Here is a 21,797-nt window from a genome sequence, read left to right as displayed (position 1 = left end):
CTTGAGAACACTAAAAACAGCCAGGAAAGGAAACGGGGGGGGGGGGGACAAGGTGCTTTGTGCTCTTTTGTGGTTTTCAAATGCTCTTCTTTCTTCTTGCCCTCCCCTCAAAATGAAAGAAACGTGTGTAGCCACTGTTATGTTTTTCTGTTTGCTACTTCAGAAAAGAGGAGGGAGGGAGGTTTTGATGCTCAACAAGGAATTTAACAAGGTTTTACTATGCTCTCCCCCCTTGACAAAGGCTGAATAGACTTTATTTAAAATTATTCCTGGAGTAGACTAGGGATGCTGTTGGTGCACTGAAAAAGGAAGGACCAGCTGCTGAGTGTATCTGGCAAAGAGGCTGAATTTGAGAAAAGATCTTATCTTTAACTGTGTGCCGAGGAAGAACTCCAGAGAGGAATTTTAATGGCGGAGTATGGATATGCATTGTGTGAGTTATTTATGGCTGCAGCTCATAGCCTAGTCAATAAACAGCAGAAGGGATAGAATGTGACCTTGTGCCGCCCAGATAAAAACTGCAAAGAACTGAGCAATGGAAGATCCTAATGATCTCTCCCAGCACACCAGGTCTGGAACAACACTGTACATGAAGGACTATACATGCGAAATGCATTGGCCATTTATAAGATGGTGGAAAAAGCAGCCAGCTGGAAGAATGCTGTATAACGGCAAGTGAAGGATTTCAACGGGACTCTAAATAAGAAATGATGCAGCAGTGTGAGGAAATGATGATCATATGTTTGGAACAGGAGTGGGAAACCTGATTTTAAGAAATTGTATTAATTTAATGTGGTTTGATTTGTATTAATTTGGAAAATTAATAAAAATAATTTAAAACAACAAACAACGAGTGGATTCTTTATTACTGCGTTTGCAATTAAGATTAAACCTATTTGGGAAATAAACTGCTTTTGCCATTTTTATGGACGGTTATTGTTTGTTTACAGAGAGCTGCCTGCAGGCAGTGGAAGGAACATTCCCAATTATGACTGTGGAGAACAGAATCCTCCTCTGGCTGGAAGGAGTGATTCTGACATCTCAATGGAGATTTCCACCATGTCAGGCATCTACAAAATGGTATGAACTGGACAGAGGCCATGGAGGGACACAGCAGGAAACTCTACTTTTTCTTTGGGGAAGTTAAGGAGAGGACAACGGATGGATCTCGCTTGCTGCTCCAGGATCAGCCTCTCCCTTCAGGGTCTGTTCCCTTAAAAATGTCCATTAAGAGGGACCAGCAGCCGCTTGCTTCTTGCCTCAAACTGGCCTCCTGCTGTATTTAGTTTCTCTCTGTATGCTATATTGTTACAGTTACAGGTAGGAAGCTGTGCTGGTCTGCCGTAGCCAAGACAAAATAAAATAAAATTTCCTTCCAGTAGCACCTTAGAGACCAACTCAGTTTGTTATTGGTATGAGCTTTTGTGTGCATGCACACTTCTTCAGATACCTGAAGAATATCAGAAAAAGGTATCTGAAGAAGCGTGCATTCACACGAAACTCACACCAGTAACAAACTTAGTTGGTCTCTAAGGTGCTACTGGAAGGATTTTTTTTATTTTGTTTCGACAATATTGTTACAGTTTTCTTTATTTTAAAGATTAGCTTACATTTGCGTGAGTCACTTATTTTTCTCAAAAAAGAAACCGCTGAGGAAAGGTGTGGGACACCCTAAACTTGGGTGTTCGAGGGGATATTCCCAGTTTGCCAGGGGATTGGTTTTGTTCGCACAAACCCCACCTCCACAACAAAAATGTTCCTCTCTAACCAGCCCTTTCTCTGGCCTCTTTAACGTGTTTGTGGGAGGGGCAGAATGAATGAATCTTCATTTGCATCAGCCATCGGCCATAGCAATAAAACAACAATACGACAAACAAAGAATAGAAATAGAAATAAAAAGTGGATTATATAAAATTCATTGTAGGGTTTTGAATCAATAGTCAAATAGTGGATCTTACTCTAATTGCCCCAGCTAAAAGCCTTGGAACTTTTGCTGTCTCCTGTGTTTGTGGGAGGGGGGGGTTATGGGTCTGCTTTTCTTATGATTTTGTGTTCTTGTTTCATATTTTTATGTTATGTTATGCCCTGCAATCTTTGGATGAAGTGCGGTATACAAATTTAATATGTAATAACACAAAGCCTCAAGCGTGGAAAAAACAAAGCCTCATTAAAGGGTAGGAGGAGCCTGTTGCCACTGGCAGTCCCCCCCCCCCCTTGAGATTTTGGCATAACTAACTTTACAGCAGGGTGAGAGAAGAAATGAGTCTCCAGAACTCCCACCTGCTAGCCCCACCAGCAGCATTGGGCTCAATCTGGTGGATCTACATCTGAATCCAAAGACCAATGAGGACCTTTGCTTTGAATAGCCGCCCCCCATGTCCATCCACAGACCCACACTTTCTATGCTTCCCTTGGTAACGGAAGAGGGACAAGGATTCTGACTGATACGCTAACTCTGCTCTGTCCTGTTCCCCCTTGGTTTCTCTTTAAGCCAATTCACAAACCAATAACTCATATTCTGACCACTAATAAGAAACAATATGTTGCAGATATTCCCGCAAACTTATTGTGCTCTTTTTGGGATGCAGAAATGGCATGAGAAGATGTGGTCTATATATTTGCATCATTTATTACTCCTGGGATAAAGATAAAGAAGCTATTTCACTGCGCTGGAAAGAACATTACCAACATCTCCATAACCACAACTCCCCCGTAGCTGTTGAGGTCCTCTCAACAAATTCCTCAAAAACAAGTTAGAGATGAGCTTGCAGTATCTCCAAATCTGGGAGAGTTGTGCACAGCTATTAACCAAATGAAAAACAACAAAGTCAGCGGACCTGATGGGATACCTGCTGAGGTCTTCAAAGTGGGTGGAATTGAACTTACACAATAACTTCACAAGCTCATCGAAAAAATCTTGGAGAGAGAAGATCCCAGCAGATTTCAGGGATGCCAAAATTCTCAATCTCTTTTAAAAAGGTGACAGAAGTGATTGCGGAAACTATCGAGGCATCTCTCTATTAGCTGCACCCAGCAAAATTCTTGCAAGGATCTTAGCAAACAGTCTCTTAACAACATCCGTGGCGAGCCTTGCTGAATCCCAAAATGGTTTTCGGCCTTCTAGGGGGACAGTGGACATGAATTCCACCGCTCAACAGCTTCAAGAAAAATGCAGAGAGCAAAACCAACCCCTGTCTATGGCGTTTATTGACCTAACCAAGGCTTTTGACACTGTAAAGCATAATGCCCTGTGGACTGTCCTTCTGAAAATTGGCTGCCAGATAAATTGTGGACATCATTCGGCTCCTCCATAATAATATGACAGCAACAATCGCAGATAACAACGGCTCTCAAAGTGAACCATTCACAGTGGGATCAGGTGTTAAACAGGGTTGTGTTATCGCCCCAAGTGTATTTACTATTTTCATTGCCATGATCCAACACTTTGTCAAAAGGAAACTCCCCACTGGACTAGAAATCATATGTGGAACAGATGGAAAGCTCTTCAATCTGAGCAGGCTGAAAGCAAAGAGTGAGGTTACCGTAACTTCCGTCCTAGAGCTTCAGGATGCAGAGGACAATGCGGTGTTTGCACGCTCAGAGGATGACCTCCAAACCATCCTAAATATCTTTGCAGAAGCTTACAAAAAGCTTGGCCTATCGCTCAACATCAAAAAAACCCAAATGCTGCACCAACAAGTACAAAATAACCCCTCTTCAGCGCCACAAATCCAACTCAATGGTGTAACATTGGAAAATGTTGATCACTTTTCCCACCTGGGCAGTTATCTTTCCACAATAGCCGACACAGATGCCAAAATCCAGCATCACCTGAGCTCTGCGAGTGCAGCTTTCTCCCGATTGAAGTCATTGCTGGATTTACATATAAGATAAACAAGTTATAGCTTAAGGCCCCACTCAAAAAATTTATTTATTTTTTTTTATAAATATTTATTAAGGTTTTTTTTTATAAGAGAAATACATAGATAATAAACAACATTACTTATATCATAACAAAATTTCATAACTTGTTTGGACTTCCTCACTTCTCCTGCTCCCACTTACATCGTTAAAAAGTTTTTTTTCAAGCAAATTATCATCTTGTTTACAATCTTATATCCACTCATTTAAGTATAGTCTAGCGATTCTCCGGAGAATCACTCAAAAAATTTAAAGGAAAAAAACCTGGATGTACATTTCCAAAATATAAGATAAAAAACAAATGAAATAAAACCTACATACAGCAACAGTGTTTGGTGTTGTGTAGGCGCCTATGATGTACCGTATTTTTCGCTCTATAAGACGCACCAGACCATAAGACACACCTAGTTTTTGGAGGAGGAAAACAAGAAAAAAAATATTTTGAATCCCAGAAGCCAGAACAGCAAGAGGAAAGCAGTGATCCCTCTTGCTGTTCTGGCTTCTGGGATAGCTGTGCAGCCTGCATTCGCTCCATAAGATGCACAATCATTTCCCCTTACTTTTTGGGAGGGAAAAGTGTGTCTTATAGAGAGAGAAAAATAAAATAAGTAATGGGCTCCACCTGCTCCCTAAAATATCACTGTTTTGCTCCTTTCTAGATATAGGGTGCCTACATTCTGCTCTTTATAATTATTAGTAGTTTGCATCATATGATTGTTTCATGTTATAGCAAGTTTCTAGTGTAGCACCCTGCTTGTGGTTAACGCTTAGCTGGAATGAAATATTCAACGCAGCAATAGAGAAATTAAAATAATAATTTATTTGTCAGACAAATAAATGAGAGGCACAGTGGTATGGTTACCAAGCTCTGGCCTGGCCTCCTGCCATTCTGGCCAGCACTTATATTTCCTTAATCCAGCCCCCTTGCTCCTCCTGTGGCTGCCTCTGTCCAATCAGCCTGGTTGAAATTCCTATTGGCTGTTTGCTAGAACCAATCACAAAAGATACACCCACTTCCTTCTGTCCTTTTATGGAACACAAAGAGCTATATATTCTTCCATCTATAAATGACAAATAAGTAGTAATATATCTTACATGTGTCTCAACAAGGAATCTTAATTACCAGCTCACCTCTTGCCCTCCTTGCCCTATTGCCTTCCAAAACAGATAGTTAATCTTGAATTTTTATCTTCAACAGATGTCAAGGATCTTGAGTTCACATCAACATTGAAAGATCTCCTTCATTTGAAGGTTTCTAAACAAAAAGCCTGACAACTATATATCAGGAGTGCTCTATGGCGTCTCCTGTCTGGCAGGGGGCTAGGCTGGTGGCTGACTTAATTTCAGGATAGTTAAAACTCTTACAACTATATGAAATAAGAATCTAGCATTTCTTAAATCCTTTGCATAATTACATTTAAGCCAATATATTTAATACATTATCATAGGTAGCCTTTTAAAAGGAATAAGGCCTTTGTAAAGTAAAAAAGGAACTCAGTAAAAAACAGCTTCAAAAGAAGCCTCTTCAGTTTACACCCCTCCTTTCACCCCTCCTTTCCAGCCAGCTGCTTTCCCAACATTTATTGCCCTTTAACTCTCTCAGTTTAAAAAACAAAAACAGCTTTAAAAGATTTCCTTAAAATGCTCTCTTTTTCTGCCAGCTAGATGCCTCTCCATTGCTCTTGGCCTTTTTAACCTTAGGAAGAAGATATGGCTCATTTTACTGGGAGGCTCATGGTATCATTTTATTATTTACTCATTCCTAATTATGTTTATCTCTGCTATAAATCAGGGGGCCCCTTGTCTAGGAGGAAAAAACATTGCCAAGGCCTTTTAGGCAGCTGGTCTTTTGCCTGGCATGAAACATTTGAAAATCTTTAAGATACAGGCCCTGATTGAAATATATAAGCTTTGATAAAAAATGCAGGCTTATGATTAGATGCCTCACTAGAGCAAGCATCCCCAACCTGCGGCCCTCCAGATGTTTTGGCCTACAACTCCCATGATCCCTAGCTAACAGGACCAATGGTCAGGGATAATGGGAACTGTAGTCCCAAAACATCTGGAGGGCCGAAGGTTGGGGATGCCCGTTCTAGAAACTAGATGAGGAGTCTTTGTAAATGGTGTTTCTAAAGGAACTTCTGTTATTGCCAAATGCCAATGTGTTTGCATTATTAAGTTGGTTATGAATAAAAAAATCATTTTAAGTTAGAGCTTCATAATTATTTGACTCTTAATATACTACTTCTTCTTAATTGTATTTCACTCTGAATATACTTCTTCTTAGTTGTATTTCAGTTCAACAATGACTTTGATAAAATACATATTTTGTGATGTGCTTTAGATACCCTTTAGGTCAGAGATCAGCAAACTTTTTCAGCAGGGGGCCGGTCCACTGTCCCTCAGACCTGGGGGGGGGGGGCGGACAATATTTTGGGGAAAAGAAATGAACAAATTCCTATTCCCCACAAATAACCCAGAGATGCATTTTCAATAAAAGGACACATTCTACTCATGTAAAAACACACTGATTCCTGGACCGTCCGCGGGTTGGTCCATCAATGACCATCTAGTATATCTTCAACACAAAAAAGCGGCAATTTGTTGTGGGCAAAGGACAGGTGGACATAGAAAGGACCCACTTCCCTTCAGGAGCTCCTGAGGGCCGCATCCAACCTCAATCCGGCCCTGACTGAAGCGCAGAGCATTTGAGGACATTTGCAGGGAAACCGCAATGCACCTTTAGCAAGCTATTGTACTACCAACCTGAGTGTCTGCTTATGAAACGTGCACCCCTTCTGAGCGCCATCTCCAACTCTGAGAGATCCTGCCAATGTTGCCTCTGAAAGATTTGCCCGGTCCAATGCCAGGTGTCCGCCATTCCTGAGGGGGGCAGGCAGGCTCTCCCACCTGCAGCCAGGGATGGCGGGGGCTTTGTGTCTCTCTCTGTCTGAGGTGGAGAAAGCCTTCCTGGAGGGCCAGTTTGGTGAGGATCTCCCTGTCAGGAGTTCAGCCTACACTCGAGTAGGACCCTGGCAGAGACACCTGCCCAACTGGCATGTTCCCTCCCTCCTGGTCAATCGTTCGGGAGCTTCAGAAGCTTTCTTCTGCCCGGACATCACAGCGACCGATGCCAACCAACAGTGGCACACTTCGGGATCTGCAGAGTTTGAGCATCATGCGCATGGCAGACCTCTCGGCAACTCAGCATTTTGGCTAATCTGCTTTATCTACATCTAAACACACAGGGAGCACTGCAACATGGCTCCCTCTCTCTCTAGCATCAGAAAGCAAAGAGAAAAAGGACAAAGGACAATAGTCCCACTTCACGGAACACAAACATCTTGTTTCCATCACTTCCCACTCGGTGGAGTCAAAACATCCACCGTCATGTGAAAGGCAACAATCCCATGACTGCAAACATGGAGCAGGAATTCTAACACTCCCCTGGGCCTGGGCCGCTCCTTCGCCCGCTTTCCTGAGGGAGTTTCCCCCTTGAGTTTCCCTCTCGGCTGCTCCTTCATTTCTCTTTCTCTCCCTCTTTCGCTTTTCCCTCCATTTTGGGGGGCAGCTGGATTCCACCCCCCCCCCCAGGAGGAGCAGCCCAGGGAGGCGGCAGGGCCAGGAGGAGGCCTTTCCCGCCCTTTTCCGAAAAAGGCGGGAAACGCCATTTTGTTTCTTCTAGAGATGTGATGGCGGCCCCTGCGGGCCTCCTGGCTCCTCTGTGCTCTCTCCTCCCGGCTGAATGATGGTGGCACCTTTGGAGATGCCAGGCCTGGGGGGATCCTCCATGTTCTGCGCCAGAAGAGGCAGCGAGGAGGGAAAGGCCCTCTCTGAGGCCTAAGTGGGATAATAACAATAACAATAGGGCCTTTTTCTCCTCAGAGGCGGAGGGTTCCCTCAGGGGAGTTTGACCCCCAGACCAGCTTCCTTTGTCCCACCAGAGTCAAGGCAAGCCAGGGCTGAAGGGGGGCTTTCTGTCCCCGGGGTCCAAGGCCCAGTTGGGCACCCCGGGTGCGTCTTTGCGCCCATACACACGCAAAGAAACACCCCGCAACACGTTTATTCCTCAAGGGCGTAAAAAGGACGTCTATCATCTGAGTACAAAGGAAGCCTAGGAAGTATTAGGGGAAGTGAGCATCCCTCCCAGTCAAAGCAAAATGTTTGTCCAAAGGAGAACTTCCAGGGGCAGTAAAAGTCTATCTGAGGTCAGGTTTCAAATGGGTTTATTTGGTCACAGGGTCCTTCAAAGACGCCATTTCCCTCAGATCAGCCAAGACCCTCTGGTCTCCTTTTAAAATGGTTTTTCCCCCCCCCTCTCTCTAAGGCTTTTTGCCCCCCATCGCTCTTTGTTCTGTGCAAACCCTTTCAAGGAGTTTTGGCGTGTAAATTCATTCCCAAGTAAGCTTCACAAGTTTTATTTTTGTCTGATGACTCGTTTGAGGAAATGATGGTTTTGTAGTCCTTTGCGGTTCCACGTGAGGCGAAGAAATGCTTTCTGTGGGTCTGAAGCAGGAAGGGCCCTTTGGTCCTGGCTGGCCAGGGATCTGCCTGGGCAGGGAATGGCTCTCCTGCGGGTGGATCACACAGAGCCTGTGAAAGGACTCCAGCTGAAGGGATCAGAGAATGGCAGAGCTGGAAGGGACCCCAAGGATCAGGCAGAGTGAGATCTACTGGTAGATCTCGGGGTACTCCGGGTAGATCCAGGACGATCTCTGGAGCCTCAGCGATCTTTTTTAAAAAATGTTTTATTAAAAAAAGAAAGCTCAACAACTTCAGCTTCTGAAAATTATCTCAACAACTCTGGCTTCCTTTAAAAAGCTCTACAACTTTGCCTTTCCAAAAAAAAGCCCAACAACTTTCGCTTCTAAAAAAAAAGGTAGATCACTGCCAGTTTGTTTGTTTGTTTGTTTGTTTGTTTTACAATGGGTAGATCACTGCCAGTTTGTTTTTTTAATGGGTAGATCGCGGCCAGATTTTTTTTACAATGGGTAGATCACTGCCAGTTTTTTGTTTGTTTTTGTTTGTTTGTTTGTTTTACAATGGGTAGATCACTCCCAGTATTTTTTTTAACAATGGGTAGAACACTGCCATTTTGTTTTGTTTTGTTTTGTTTTGGTTTGGTTTGGTTTGGTTCAGTTTTACGATGCGTAGTTCACTGCCAGTTTTTTTAATTACAATGGGTAGATCACTGCCAGTTTGTTTGTTTGTTTGTTTGTTTTACAATGGGTGGATCACTGCCAGTTGTTTTTTGTTTTACAATGGGAAGATCACTGCCGGGTTTTTTTCCCAATGGGTAGATCACTGCCAGTTTGTTTGTTTGTTTGTTTGTTTGTTTGTTTGTTTTACAATGGGTGGATCACTGCCAGTTGTTTTTTGTTTTACAATGGTAGATCACTGCCAGGTTTTTTTTAAATACTGTGAGTAGATTGCAGTCTATTGGGATCTGGATGTGCCTGGTAGTCCAGCGGATTCTCTTCCTCCATTCCCCTCCAGAATTTCTTTCTCCCGCACAGCAGCAGGGGATCCCACAGGGGATCCCGTCTTCAGTGTGAAGAGCCATGCAGCCGGGCTTTCCAGGCTGGGAGCCTCAGGGGCCCCCCTGGGGAGTCTTCACCCGGGACAGAAACCCTGGCTAGACCCCGACCCCCCAACCTTCAGGCGGAGGGGAAAGACAAGGCTGGATACTCCCCTTGTTGCCCCTCGAACTCGGGGTCCCAGAAGCCCTTTCTCTGTTCCTCCCACTCAGGTGGTAGTTCAACAGGAGAAGTCGCTCCCGCTCCTCATCCCAGACCCTCCCAGTGTCCCCATTTTCCAGGGATGTCCCTGACTTAGAAAAGCCGTCCCAGTTTCTGATCTGATCCCGGAATGTCCCACATTCCCTTAGGACATCCCTATTTTCACTGCAGAAATGTTGGAGGGGATGGAGTTATCTGACCCTCTGAGCCACCTGAAGGCAATCCTTGATGGGGATTTTAAAAAAAATGTTTAATGGTTTGTTATGTTTTTATGCATGTCAAGAAGCCACCCAGAGTGGCTGGGGAAACCCAGCCAGATGGGCGGGGTATGTATGCATGTAATAATAGTAGTAGTAGTAGTAGTAGTAGTAGTAGTAATACTTTATTATTATTATTTATACCACACCCATCTGGCTGGGTTTCCCTATTTCCACTGGAGAAATGTTGGAGGGTATGTAATCCCTCCAGGTCTCGGGGGGCCACTGCAGCCCAGTGGGGGGGACGGAACTCTGGGGAACTGGGATGGGTTGTAATAATAATAATAATAATTTATTATTTACACCCTGCCCATCCGGCTGGGTTTCCCCAGCCACTCTGGGTGGCTTCCAACAAAATATTAAAATACAATAGTCCTTAGATATTAAAAGCTTCCCTAAACAGGGCTGCCTTCAGATGTCTTCTAAAAGTCTGGTAGTTGTTCTTCTCTTTGACATCTGGTGGGAGGGCGTTCCACAGCGTGGGTGCCACCACCGAGAAGGCCCTCTGCCTGGTTCCCTGTTACTTGGCTTCTCGCAGTGAGGGTTGCCATATGTTTGTATTTTCCTGGACATTTTAGCAATTTCCACCCAGACTCTGTTTCCGAATGCCAATTCTGGCTATGTCCGAGAAATTTCAGACATATGGCAGTCCTAATTTACATGTCCCTTTAACATTCAAACTTGGTTGGCAGCCTGGGTCACATTCCACTAAGGAGTTGGGTTTCCTAACAGGCTATGGTGAGTCTGATCTTTCTTCTTCTTCTTTGGCAATCCCTCATAGATGAGTAAGATGGTCTTCCATGAACATGCTTGTAACAGTAAGTGACTGCGGAGGCCAATTCTGGATCCACATGTCCTTCCACAGTGGGAACACAGGTTTCCGGGCAGGAGTGGATCACGTGGGTTTGCCAAGCATGTGTTCCTCTTAGCACATTTCTGTTTTTCGGCCTGAGTTTGAGCGTCTTCAAAACCCACGACACCTATGACACCTTTGGTAAATGCTGTTCTTCAGTTGGAGCACTTGCAGCCCAGTGTTTCCCAGTTGTCAGTGTTTATACTACTTTTTTGTTGTTAACCACCAGCATTATGCTTTCCATTTTTAAGTTTGAAATAGAGTAGTCACTTTGAAAATCAGGCATCCGAACAACATGACCAGACCAACAAAGTTGACGTTGAAGAATCATTGCTTCGACACTGGTGATCTTTGCTTCTTCCAGTACACTGGCATTAGTTTGCCTGTCTTCCCAAGTGATGTGTAACATTTTCAAAGACACCGTTGATGGAATCTTTCAAGGAGTTGGAGATGGCATTTATAAGTGATCCATATTTCACAAGCAGAAAGCAAGGTTGGTAGTACAATAGCTTTGTAAACAAGCATTTTGGTTTCCCTGCGAAAGTCCCAGTCCTCAAACACTCCGCACTTCAATCAGGAGAAAGCTGCACTCACAGAGTTCAGATGATGCTGGATTTTGGCATCAGTGTTGGCCCTTGTGGAAAGGTATCTGCCCAGGTGGGAGAAGTGATCGACATTTTCCAACGTTACACCATTGAGTTGGATTTGTGGCGCTGCAGAGGGGATATTTTGTACTGTTTTGTGCAGCATTTGATTTTTTTTATGTTGAGCGATAGGCCAAGCTTTTCGTAAACTTCTGCAAAGATATTTAGGATGGTTTGGAGGTCATCCTCTGAGCGTGCAAACACCGCATTGTCCTCTGCATCTTGAAGCTCTAGGACAGAAGTTATGGTAACCTCACTCTTTGCTTTCAGCCTGCTCAGATTGAAGAGCTTTCCATCTGTTCCATATATGATTTCTACTCTGCGGGGGTAGGCTCAATAAAGTGTAGGATCATAGAAATGAAAATAATGAATAGAGCTGGGGTAATAACACAACCCTGTTTAACACCCGATCCTACTGTGAATGGCTCACTTTGAGAGCCATTGTTTTCTGCTATTGTTCCTGTCATTATCACAGAGGAGCCGAATGATGTTCACAAATTTATCTGGACAGCCAAATTTTAGAAGGACAGTTCACAGGGCATTACACTTTACAGTGCTTCTGATGGAGGCGTCCAATGGCTCATTTAGGCCAACGGCTCATTGCCATTTCTCATCCTGTTCTCACAGTGGACAACCCAATGTCTCCATGAAAAGCCCTGGCTGGACCTGAGCACAACGGCCCTCTCCCCTGTGGAGCCAGAGCAGGACTTTGGGGGCTTGTAGCCTTTCCAAGCTTTCAGCACCCCAATCCTTTGAGAAGATGTGAGCAGCTCCCTTGGGACCCCCTGGTCCTAGAATCATAGAATCATAGAATCCTAGAGTTGGAAGAGACCACAAGGGCCATCAAGTCCAACCCCCTGCCAAGCAGGAAACACCATCAGAGCACTCCTGATATATGGTTGTCAAGCCTCTGCTTAAAGACCTCCAAAGAAGGAGACTCCACCACACTCCTGGGCAGCAAATTCCACTGTTGAACAGCTCTTACTGTTAGGAAGTTCTTCCTAATGTTTAGGTGGAATCTTCTTTCTTGTAGTTTGGAACCATTGCTCCGTATCCGCTTCTCGGGAGCAGCAGAAAACAACCTTTCTCCCTCCTCTATGTGACATCCTTTTATATATTTGAACATGGCTATCATATCACCCCTTAACCTCCACTTCTCCAGGCTAAACATGCCCAGCTCCCTTAGCCGTTCCTCATAAGGCATCGTTTCCAGGCCTTTGACCATTTTGGTTGCCCTCCTCTGGACACGTTCCAGTTTGTCAGTGTCCTTCTTGAACTGTGGTGCCCAGAACTGGACACAGTACTCCAGGTGAGGTCTGCTTCTCTAGTTTCCCACTGTGAGCTACAGGGTGTTGGACTAGTTGGGCCTTTGGTCGGATCCAGGTGCAGGTCTCTCTCCGGAAGTCCTGTGCACAAATTTCAGGCCAAACATGCCCCCCTATTGATATATGCCAAATGTTAGAGTAGCATTGCAAACTTGTTTTCCTCCAGCTCTGCAGCTGCTGCTTGAGGCATTCAAGATGCCAGAAAGTCATCTAGGTGAGATTTCTTCCACTTATAATTATCAAAATCATAGTGATTTCTTCTCCTCAAAGCTCAAGAGATATTTCTGGAGATTGCATCTGAAGCACCAACAGCATGACATTATTAATTGTACCTGGACTGGAAAAGAAAAAGTGTTGGAGACAGAGTGAGTCAAGATTTAGCGCAGGTGAAGGGCTGGGGGGAAGAGGGAAGCCAGAGCTGAGCCCCCCCACTCCACCCCCGGAAAGCCACTGCAGCTTTGGTCTTGCAAGAGTCTTGTGATTCTCCTGCTTGGCTGGGTCAGGAAGGAAGAGGAGACACACGTAGCAGATGTGAAGGAGGCAGAGCCAGGATGAGATCCCTGCTGCTCCTGCTGCTAATTTGCTCCCAAGGAGTCTGTGTGAAGCAGAAGGCAAAATGCCCCTTGAATCTGATCAGAGATCAAACTGATGCTCGCAATTACTACCAGCCTGGAGACTTTCTCATTGGTGGAATCGTATCTCCAAAAGATTTTTTAGAATATGATCCCTATGTCTTCTCCCAGACACCCTTCACCAGAATAGTGGAGTAAGTAATTCTTTACAGAAGGATGTCAAAGTCCTTAAGAGCCCCTGGTCCCTATCTCTGAAGGAGAGAGCCCCTTTCTCAAGATTGAGGAGTCTGGGGTCCTCCAGAGATCACTGGGTTACAACCCCTCTTGCCTGCCTGACCCTTGGCCTTGATGGCTAGGACTGATGGGAGTTGGAGTCCAGTAAAAGATTTCTCCCAAAGCCTCCCCCAGTTCCTTGCATATTCCCAAGTAAAATACTCTCCCTCTCATGCTACTGGGTTGCTTTTGGAGGTTGGTGACACAAGAATGCAAGAGAATCTGGTCAGGGATCAAAGGGATCCCTTGAAGTTTCCCACCTGCAGGAAGGAGGTGAGGATTGCATGAAACTCAGGCAGTATTCAAAGTTCCAAGATTTGATTTATTACTATTCTATTGGTACAATTTATAAACTGCCTAGTCAGAACTGCTTTTAAGGGATGCAGTTTTGAGAATGAAATGTTAAGATCCTCTGGGTGACGTTTGTTAGCTGGAGAGAGGGAAAGATATGCTTTCTACAAAAAGAGGAAATAAAACAATAAAAGCCAGGAGACTCCCATGCTATGGAGTCAGAGCTCTTAAACATGAGCAATTCTTCTTCTTCTTCTTCTTCTTCTTCTTCTTCTTCTTCTTCTTCTTCTTCTTCTTCTCCTTCTCCTTCTCCTTCTCCTTCTCCTTCTCCTTCTCAAAACACCCCCCCTACCTGACCCCCATTTTTCCTTCTGAATAAGAGCTGGGGAATGTGTACAGCCCCCCTTTGAAGGAGCCAACCCCCTGAGGCCATAGCACAGGCAAAGCATTTGCAGCAACTTCCCAGTATTTCAGAAATTTGGGGGAGGGAGATTCATTTTCTTACTCTGTTTTATTCTCCGGAGTACCTCTACACTCCTGGATCGGAGAACAAAGCTCCAAATCTTTATTGTATAATGGGTAGAAAATGAATGGATACAAATGCTATAAGATAATTTAATAGAGACTAATCTTTGTGGATAATATTTGGTTATCATTCACCTGTGAAGAGGGTTTGAGTCTTTTAAATTGGTCCATTCATTGCAGCGACACATTTGCGTTCTACGGGCACATCTTCTCCTTCCTGTTCACCATCCAGGAGATCAACCGGGATCTCAGGCTCTTACCCAACACCACCCTTGGCTACAACCTCTATGAGAACTATTTTGATGCCAGGATGACTTCAGATGCCATGCTAGAGCTGCTTGCAGGCAGCGGAAGAAACATTCCCAATTATCGCTGCGGAGAAGAGAATCCCCTTCTGGCTGTTCTTGGAAGGAGTGATTCTGACATCTCAAAGGAGATTTCCACACTGTCAGGCATCTACAAAATCCCACATGTATGAATGGGACAGGGGGCATGGAGGGACACAGGAGGAAACTCTACTTTCTCCTGGGGGGAGTTAAGGGGGGAAACCCTGAGATATGTGCTGGCCATCAGGCCAAGGCTTCTTCCAGCCCTGAGCTGCTGCCATGGACATGATCTGCATGTGTCTTTTAGTGAACTGAATCGAGATAAAGATCATGAGTCATGCGGTGGGGAGACTGGGTGCATGAATTCAAGAGTGCTCAGTTCATTTCTGGTTGCTGGTTTGTTGAGGGTGTTAATATTGTTCCATAGATTATACATACTGTGGTATTTTGTTAATCATATAATGTTACTTTTGTTGAAATTGTACTGTTCTTTTGTTAAGAGTGTCTTATAGAACATAATTGTTTTACTGATGATTTGTAAATTATTCTATATTAATTATGTTGCATTTGTGATGTTCTATTACGTTTTTGCTGTTCATGAGCCGCTTTGTGATTTTTGTGAATGAAAAGCAGCACAGAAATATAATAAATGGAATGTAATCCAACACTCTTTTTTAATGTACTGAGCCTTTTCCTACTTGGCCCCCACCTGACAGGGAGGGAGCTGACAGGCAAAATACTGGCAAGGGGAACCAGGCAGGCAGGGAACGTTTTTATCCCTTCACTTCTTAATATCAAACGAAAGAGACAGAGAACCACAAAGTATGTTCCCTCCAGGCTGGAGCTGTTGCCCAGTGTGCCCACTCCTCCTTGCCCCAGCTTGCTTTCTGCATATCAGACCCCTCCTGCTGCCTACGGTGGCGGCCAAGGGACCCCTTCTGCCTCTGGGTCCCAAGGGACCTACACTCAACCGGCTCTGATCTTGTCTCCATTGCATCTGACTCCTGTCTCTCTTCAGGGCTGGTGGATCTGCTACCTTGCCCTTCTTCCTCACCTTCCAACATTCCCCAGCTCTTTTCTTCTTCTGGGCTGTGTCCTTTTCCCACCACCACAAACCTGGCTCCATGCTGTCTTCCTCTGCCCCCTCCCTGGAAGACTCTTGAGGGTCTCCACCTCTTCTTCTCATCTGAACAGTTCCTGACACCACCAGCTGTTTCGGAATAAAGCTCCCATTGGCCCCACCAGCACAACTGTGGTTAGATATTAATCATTTCAGATTACTAAATATCTGCTCCCTTCCTGAAAGCAAAACAATTACTCTTTCCTTTCCTCACCAGCTCAGTTATGGCTTCACAGCCCTGGTTCTTGAAGAGAAAACACAGTTCCCTTTCGTCTACCAGATGCTCCCCAAAGAGGAAAGTCAGTACCAAGGGATCGTGGAGTTGCTCCTCCATTTCGGATGGACGTGGGTTGGTCTCTTGGCTGTAAACCATGACAGTGGAGAAAGGTTTGTGAGCATTATGACACCTCTGATAATCAGAAGAGGGATCTGTGTTGCCTTGTCAAAAATATTTTCAGAAGAGGTTTTAATTCCACTGATGAACCCAAGTGAATCTTTTTCCAGATGGAGACAAGTTGGGGTATTTGTTTGCTATGTAACTGATACAGTGGAAATATTATTAATAATGGAAATATGTACGGATCATGAGGAGGAAATAGGGGGGAAAGTCTGGATCACAACAGCTTTCCTGGGCATCAGCACTGGTTTGATATTGCCTCCTACACTCTTCCAGCACATTCATGGTTCTCTCTCTTTTGCAATTAAGGCCAGAATAAGGAGCACCAAACATGGTTATGATGAATCCCTGTCCAGTCTTCTTATCCATTTTTTGGATGAAGCATTTAACTGTTCATATGCAAAGCATGTTTTATCCCCAAAAGGCTGGATAAGATGCAGAGAGAAGGAGGAACGGGAGTCTTTGCCCCAAGGGGAGATTGACAGAGTCCTGTCTGCCGACAGCTATGGCACTTACATCAATGTTCAAGCGGCAGCCCAGGCCTTGAATGCTGCGTTTTCATCTAGACCACGGCAGATGCTGATGGTGGGAGGAGGAGCCGAACGGGAACAGGGAAGGCTTCAGCCATGGCAGGTGATTTTATTGACTTTTGTATTAATCTTATTTATTATTTGTATTAATGTTGTTTTGGAGAGCCCCTTGCTCCAAGTGAGGAACAATGAAATGCTGCTGTTTTTCCTGTCATTCCAGCTCCACCCTTTCTTAAAAGGAATCCAGTGTTTGAATACTTCCAGGGGCAAAATGTGTTTGGATGAGAATTGGGAGCTGCCTCCAGACTTTGATATCATGAATTGGGTGATGTTTCCCAATGAGTCTCGTGCTCTGGTGAAGATTGGCAGTACAAGGAGAGAGGCCTCTACTGGCATCAAGTTCACCATCAACCCAGAAGCCATTGAGTGGCCTGAGAAGTTTCACAAGGTAGGGGATGTTACCGAGGAAGAAGGCTAGGAGACCCTGCTCACCCTCTTCCTGGAGCCTCTTTTGCCAAATGACCTTAGAAGGGGGACCAGTGGTGTCCTTTCCACCCAGTTTCAGCTGCCAGCGCTGCTCCTTCTTGCCACAGCAGCTGAGAGGGGAGAGGAATCTGGAGCCTCAAGAATGCGCTAGCGCCCAGGCATCCTGAGAAAAGGCAGACTATGTTTCCCAGCCAGGTCCCTCTCAGTCCACCTGGGGAGGAAAGCCAGCAGCACCCAGCTCTCTCTCTCTCTCTCTCTCTCTCTCTCTCTCTCTCTCTCTCTCCTTCCACACACCCCAGCATCAAAGGTGGCTGTTTTTTTGTAACCCCCCAAGTCTTACACCCTGGCGTGTGCACCCTGTGGTTTGACACGTGGGAGAATCCTAAGTTTGGCAAAACCACATTAGAGATCTAAACAGCCAATTGGTACAATAAAACCTCAAATATTTAATACTTCTCTGTACCAGGCTGCCTTCTAAATGTCAGCTAGTTATTTATTTCCCTGACATCTTATGGAAGGTTGTTCCACAGGGAGGGTGCCACCACCGAGAAGGCCCTCTGCCTGGTTCCTTGTAACCTCACTTCTCACAGGGATGGAACCGTCAGAAGGCCCTCGGAGATGGAACTCAAGGTCAGGGCTGGAGAATCGTGCTTCTATGCAGAAAGTGGATGAGGTCAGGGGGACAAGAGATCCTTGTTGATTGATTACCAAACTATGTGGGTGAAATCCAGACACACCAATACCACTAACACTTTCTCCACATTGCATCTTCTCCCCCTCCCTTATAATTTTATTGATTTTCCATGCACCTTCTTATCTTCATGGTTAGGCCGTGCCTCGTTCCAGGTGTAGCAAAATATGTCAGCCTGGATTTGCAAAGGTGGTTCCAGAAGGAAAGCCTGTCTGCTGCTATGTTTGTGATCCATGTGCGGAAGGAACCATGTCCAACCAAGAAGGTGGGTGAGAAGGATTACAAGAGAGGGACCATTTTGATCTCACTACTGGGAGCATTGCATGGAAGGAACAGAAAACTGTTTGCCTTAACAAGGTCAAGGTCAAGAGGTGTTTCTTCAGGATTATGCAGAGAACATAGAACGCAGTTGATGTGGAGAAGTCTTTGCCTCTCACTTGATCCTAGACACCATTTGTCAGGGCCTGGGCAGAGGAGGAATGGTGGAGACTGCCTCCCCCTTCTGACCAGAGAAGATGAAGACAGTTCAGAAGTACAACAGGGGTCTGAGGGAGCTCAGAGGCAGATGAGGGGGAAAGTTGAGGGATAAGGGGAGAGGAGGAGGAAGGGGAAGCACCAGGAGGGTGACGGCTGATGGACACATTGTTTTTAGAAAGCCTTCCTGAACCCCCCCCCCCTCGACCAGAACCCAGCAAGCCTTGAAAGCCGGAGAGCAAAGAGCTTAAATGGCGGCTGTCCCTGTGAGATATGACTTGTGGAGTCCGTAAAACCCACGCAGACAATGTTTGTTCTTAACCTGCCTGCGAAGATTATCAGAGATCACAAAGAAAGGAATATATGACAACAACAAGAAGATGAAGAAAGTAAAAAAGAGACTATCTGGATAGAACTGGATAGAACTGTTTAATTAAAGCAGTAATAGAAGTGATGTTTGGATTCTCGTCCAGAGCTTGATGTATGGGTACCCCCAACAAAATCAAAAAATTTGGCTGTATAATTTGGAATTAATGTGATTTGAAATAATGTGATCTGATTGGCCTGTTAATAAAAATTATGCTTTAAAAAAACCAAACAGAATTACAAAAGGGGTTTGAGGGACCTCAGAGGCAGATGAGGGGGAAAGCTGGGAAATAAGGGGAGAAGAGGAGGAAGGAGAAGCACAAGGAGGGTGAAGGCTGATGGACACAATGTTTTTAGAAAGCCTTCCTGAACCTTCCTCGAAAGCCTTCCTCGACCAGAACCCAGCAAGCCTTGAAAGCCGGAGAGCAAAGAGCTCAAAGGCAGAGGGCAAATATCAGCACCTGTAGAGTGGAAGAGATGGGGGGGGGTGGAAATTCACTTGGGATGACGTCCAAGAGGCTGGGTTCTATAGCCTCTCTCTGTATATACTGAATAAAAAGTGGGTGGTAGGAACACCCCTTGTCTTTGTACGTTTCTGAGCAGAAGGAGTTGCTGGCAGCCGCCTGACACAATGTTGCTGCAGTGATCATAATGAGAAAACCTTTGTGCATCATCTCTGCCTCCTTCGAGGAAATGAAAGATATAAGGGTGCCCTTTGCAAAAAAGGAACAAAGAATTTCTTGCCACTCTTTACCTCTTTACACATTCTTATTTCCGGAGCACAGGTGGTGATGGATGTAAGGGATGCTGAAGCCACTCTTTTCCTCTTCCTCAGATGCAGAACGTTGCACCAAATGCCCAGAAGATCAGCATCCAAACAAGGACAGAGATCAATGTGTCTCCAAGATTATCACCTTCCTGGCTTATGAAGAACATCTGGGGATCACCTTAGCTTCCACTGTCCTCTTCTTATCTTCTACAGCAGGCATTGTGTTAGGAATCTTCATTAAATACAAAGAAACCCCAATAGTCAAAGCCAACAACCGGGACCTCTCCTACATCCTGCTCGCCTCCCTTCTGCTTTCCTCTTTGTCCTCCTTCCTCTTCATTGGGCAACCAAGAATAGCGACCTGCCTCCTCCGACAAACGGCCTTCAGCATCATCTTCTCCGTTGCTGTTTCTTCTCTCTTGGCCAAGACCATCACGGTGGTGCTGGCCTTCCTGGCCACAAGGCCAGGGAACAGGGTGAGGAGATGGCTAGGGAAGACTCTGGCCAACTCCATTGTCATCTCCTGTTCTGGGGGGCAAGTTCTCATCTGCACCATCTGGCTGGGCTCTTCTCCCCCATTCCCAGAGCCCGACATGCACTCCCAGGCGGAAGAGATCATCTTGCAATGCAACGAAGGCTCTGTGGCCATGTTTTATGTTGCCCTCGGCTACCTGGGCTTCTTGGCTGCCATCTGCTTCACGGTGGCTTTCCTAGCCAGGAAGCTGCCTGGCTCCTTCAACGAAGCCAAGCTGATCACCTTCAGCATGCTGGTCTTCTGCAGTGTTTGGGTGTCTTTTGTGCCCACCTACCTGAGCACCAAGGGCAAGTACATGGTGGCCGTGCAGATCTTCTCTATGTTGGCCTCCAGTGCTGGGCTCCTGGGCTGCATCTTCCTCCCCAAGTGCTACGTTATTGTGCTGAGGCCTGATCTGAATACAAAGGAGCACCTGGGAACAAGGACTTAAGATGGCATTGGATTTGTATAGTATTCCATGATGATTCTACCCAGCACTGCAGAAAGGAAACACACATAGTTGTTTTTGGATTAACGTTCCATTGATATAAACCTCTCTTAATTTTGCATAAGTCATGAATGATGAAAATGAACCTATAATAACTGCTATGACTACAAGCTCTTGGACTTAAATCAGGATGGTGGGAAGAGTGAGGCCAATGTTGGAATATTCTAGAAGAAACATGAAAACAGTCTTAAACAAGTTGCTAGGCAATGGAAAATTACCCCAACAGCTGTTGTCCTTATTAGGACATGTGGGTCTGGGTCAGTGTAAATGAGCAAGTGAATAGGTCAGCTGGATGGCTAAAAGAAGAAAAGATTATATTGCTTTATTTGTTTTTATTTATTAGTGACCAGTGTAAATAGAAAAGACTCTGAGAAACAGAACCAAATGGTGTCTATTCCTGTAATGAGAATTTCTCTAAAAGATAGCTGGAATGCTGCTGCTGCTGCTACTGTAAAGAAGTAAAAGATGCAGGAAAAAAATTCTGTAAAAGGAACTCTGCTGCAGAAATGAAAACCCAAGAGTAGATGCTCACGCACCAGCAAGGTTATTGGCCCAGATCTGAATCTTCCAAATCCGAATGTCCCAGAACCAGATGTCTCAATACTGGATGTTCTAGAACTACATGTTCCAGAGAATCCAGAGTACAGAACTGTGTGAGCTCTACATGGGGTGAGCTTTGTAGTTACAGAAAGTCCTGCTTGCTTCAGTTCCAGCCTCTCAGGTTCTTTTCTCCTGTCTCCTGGTCTTGAGCAGCTGAAAGAGTTGCAAAGATGGCTCAAGGTCCACAAACACTCAACTTTTTTTAAAGAGTGTGTCAGGGACTGGGCAGGGGCAGGGAAGGGAGGGATGGTGGAGACCGACTCAGACTGAACCTCCAGAGAAGAAGAAGACAGTTGAGGATTACAAGAGTTTGAGGGCGATCACAGCTCAGAGGCAGATGAGGCGGAAAGTTGGGAAATAATGGGAGAGGAGGAAGAAGAAGAGGGGGGCAGCTAACAGACACAGTGTCTTTAGAAAGCATTCCAGACCCCCCAACTCCCAGAACCCAGCAGGCATTGAAAGTAGGAGAGCAGAGAGCTCAGAGACAGAGGACACATCTTAGCAACTGTAGTGATGATGCGAGTGAGTGGGAGAATGGGGAGGGGGTGGAGACTCATTCGGAGCAACGCCATTACTCCAAGCGGCTGCGTTTCTAAGCCTCTCTGTGTGAATTACTG

The 21,797-nt window shown here is 45.2% G+C and overlaps 2 protein-coding genes across 3 annotated transcripts in view; one reads left to right on the top strand and one right to left on the bottom strand.

The window, feature by feature from the left end:
• The window catches only part of LOC310827696 (uncharacterized protein), a 751,453-nt gene that overhangs the window by 706,824 nt on the left and 22,832 nt on the right, over positions 1-21,797 (bottom strand). The gene's annotated exons all lie outside the window — the stretch shown is intronic.
• LOC310827878 (vomeronasal type-2 receptor 26-like) lies at positions 12,933-20,937 on the top strand. The gene is made up of 6 exons (XM_083704408.1): positions 12,933-13,504; positions 14,580-14,871; positions 16,063-16,875; positions 16,993-17,220; positions 18,088-18,214; positions 19,625-20,937. Exons 1-6 carry the CDS (start codon positions 13,290-13,292, stop codon positions 20,521-20,523), a joined length of 2,574 nt encoding a protein of 857 aa, XP_083560534.1. The 5' UTR covers positions 12,933-13,289; the 3' UTR covers positions 20,524-20,937.

Source organism: Podarcis gaigeae, assembly GCF_964106915.1.
Source record: "Podarcis gaigeae genome assembly, chromosome: 12".
NCBI classification, from domain to species: Eukaryota; Metazoa; Chordata; class Lepidosauria; order Squamata; family Lacertidae; genus Podarcis; species Podarcis gaigeae.
Note: the sequence above shows the minus strand (reverse complement) of the source record. Positions and strands in the feature narration are given on the sequence as shown.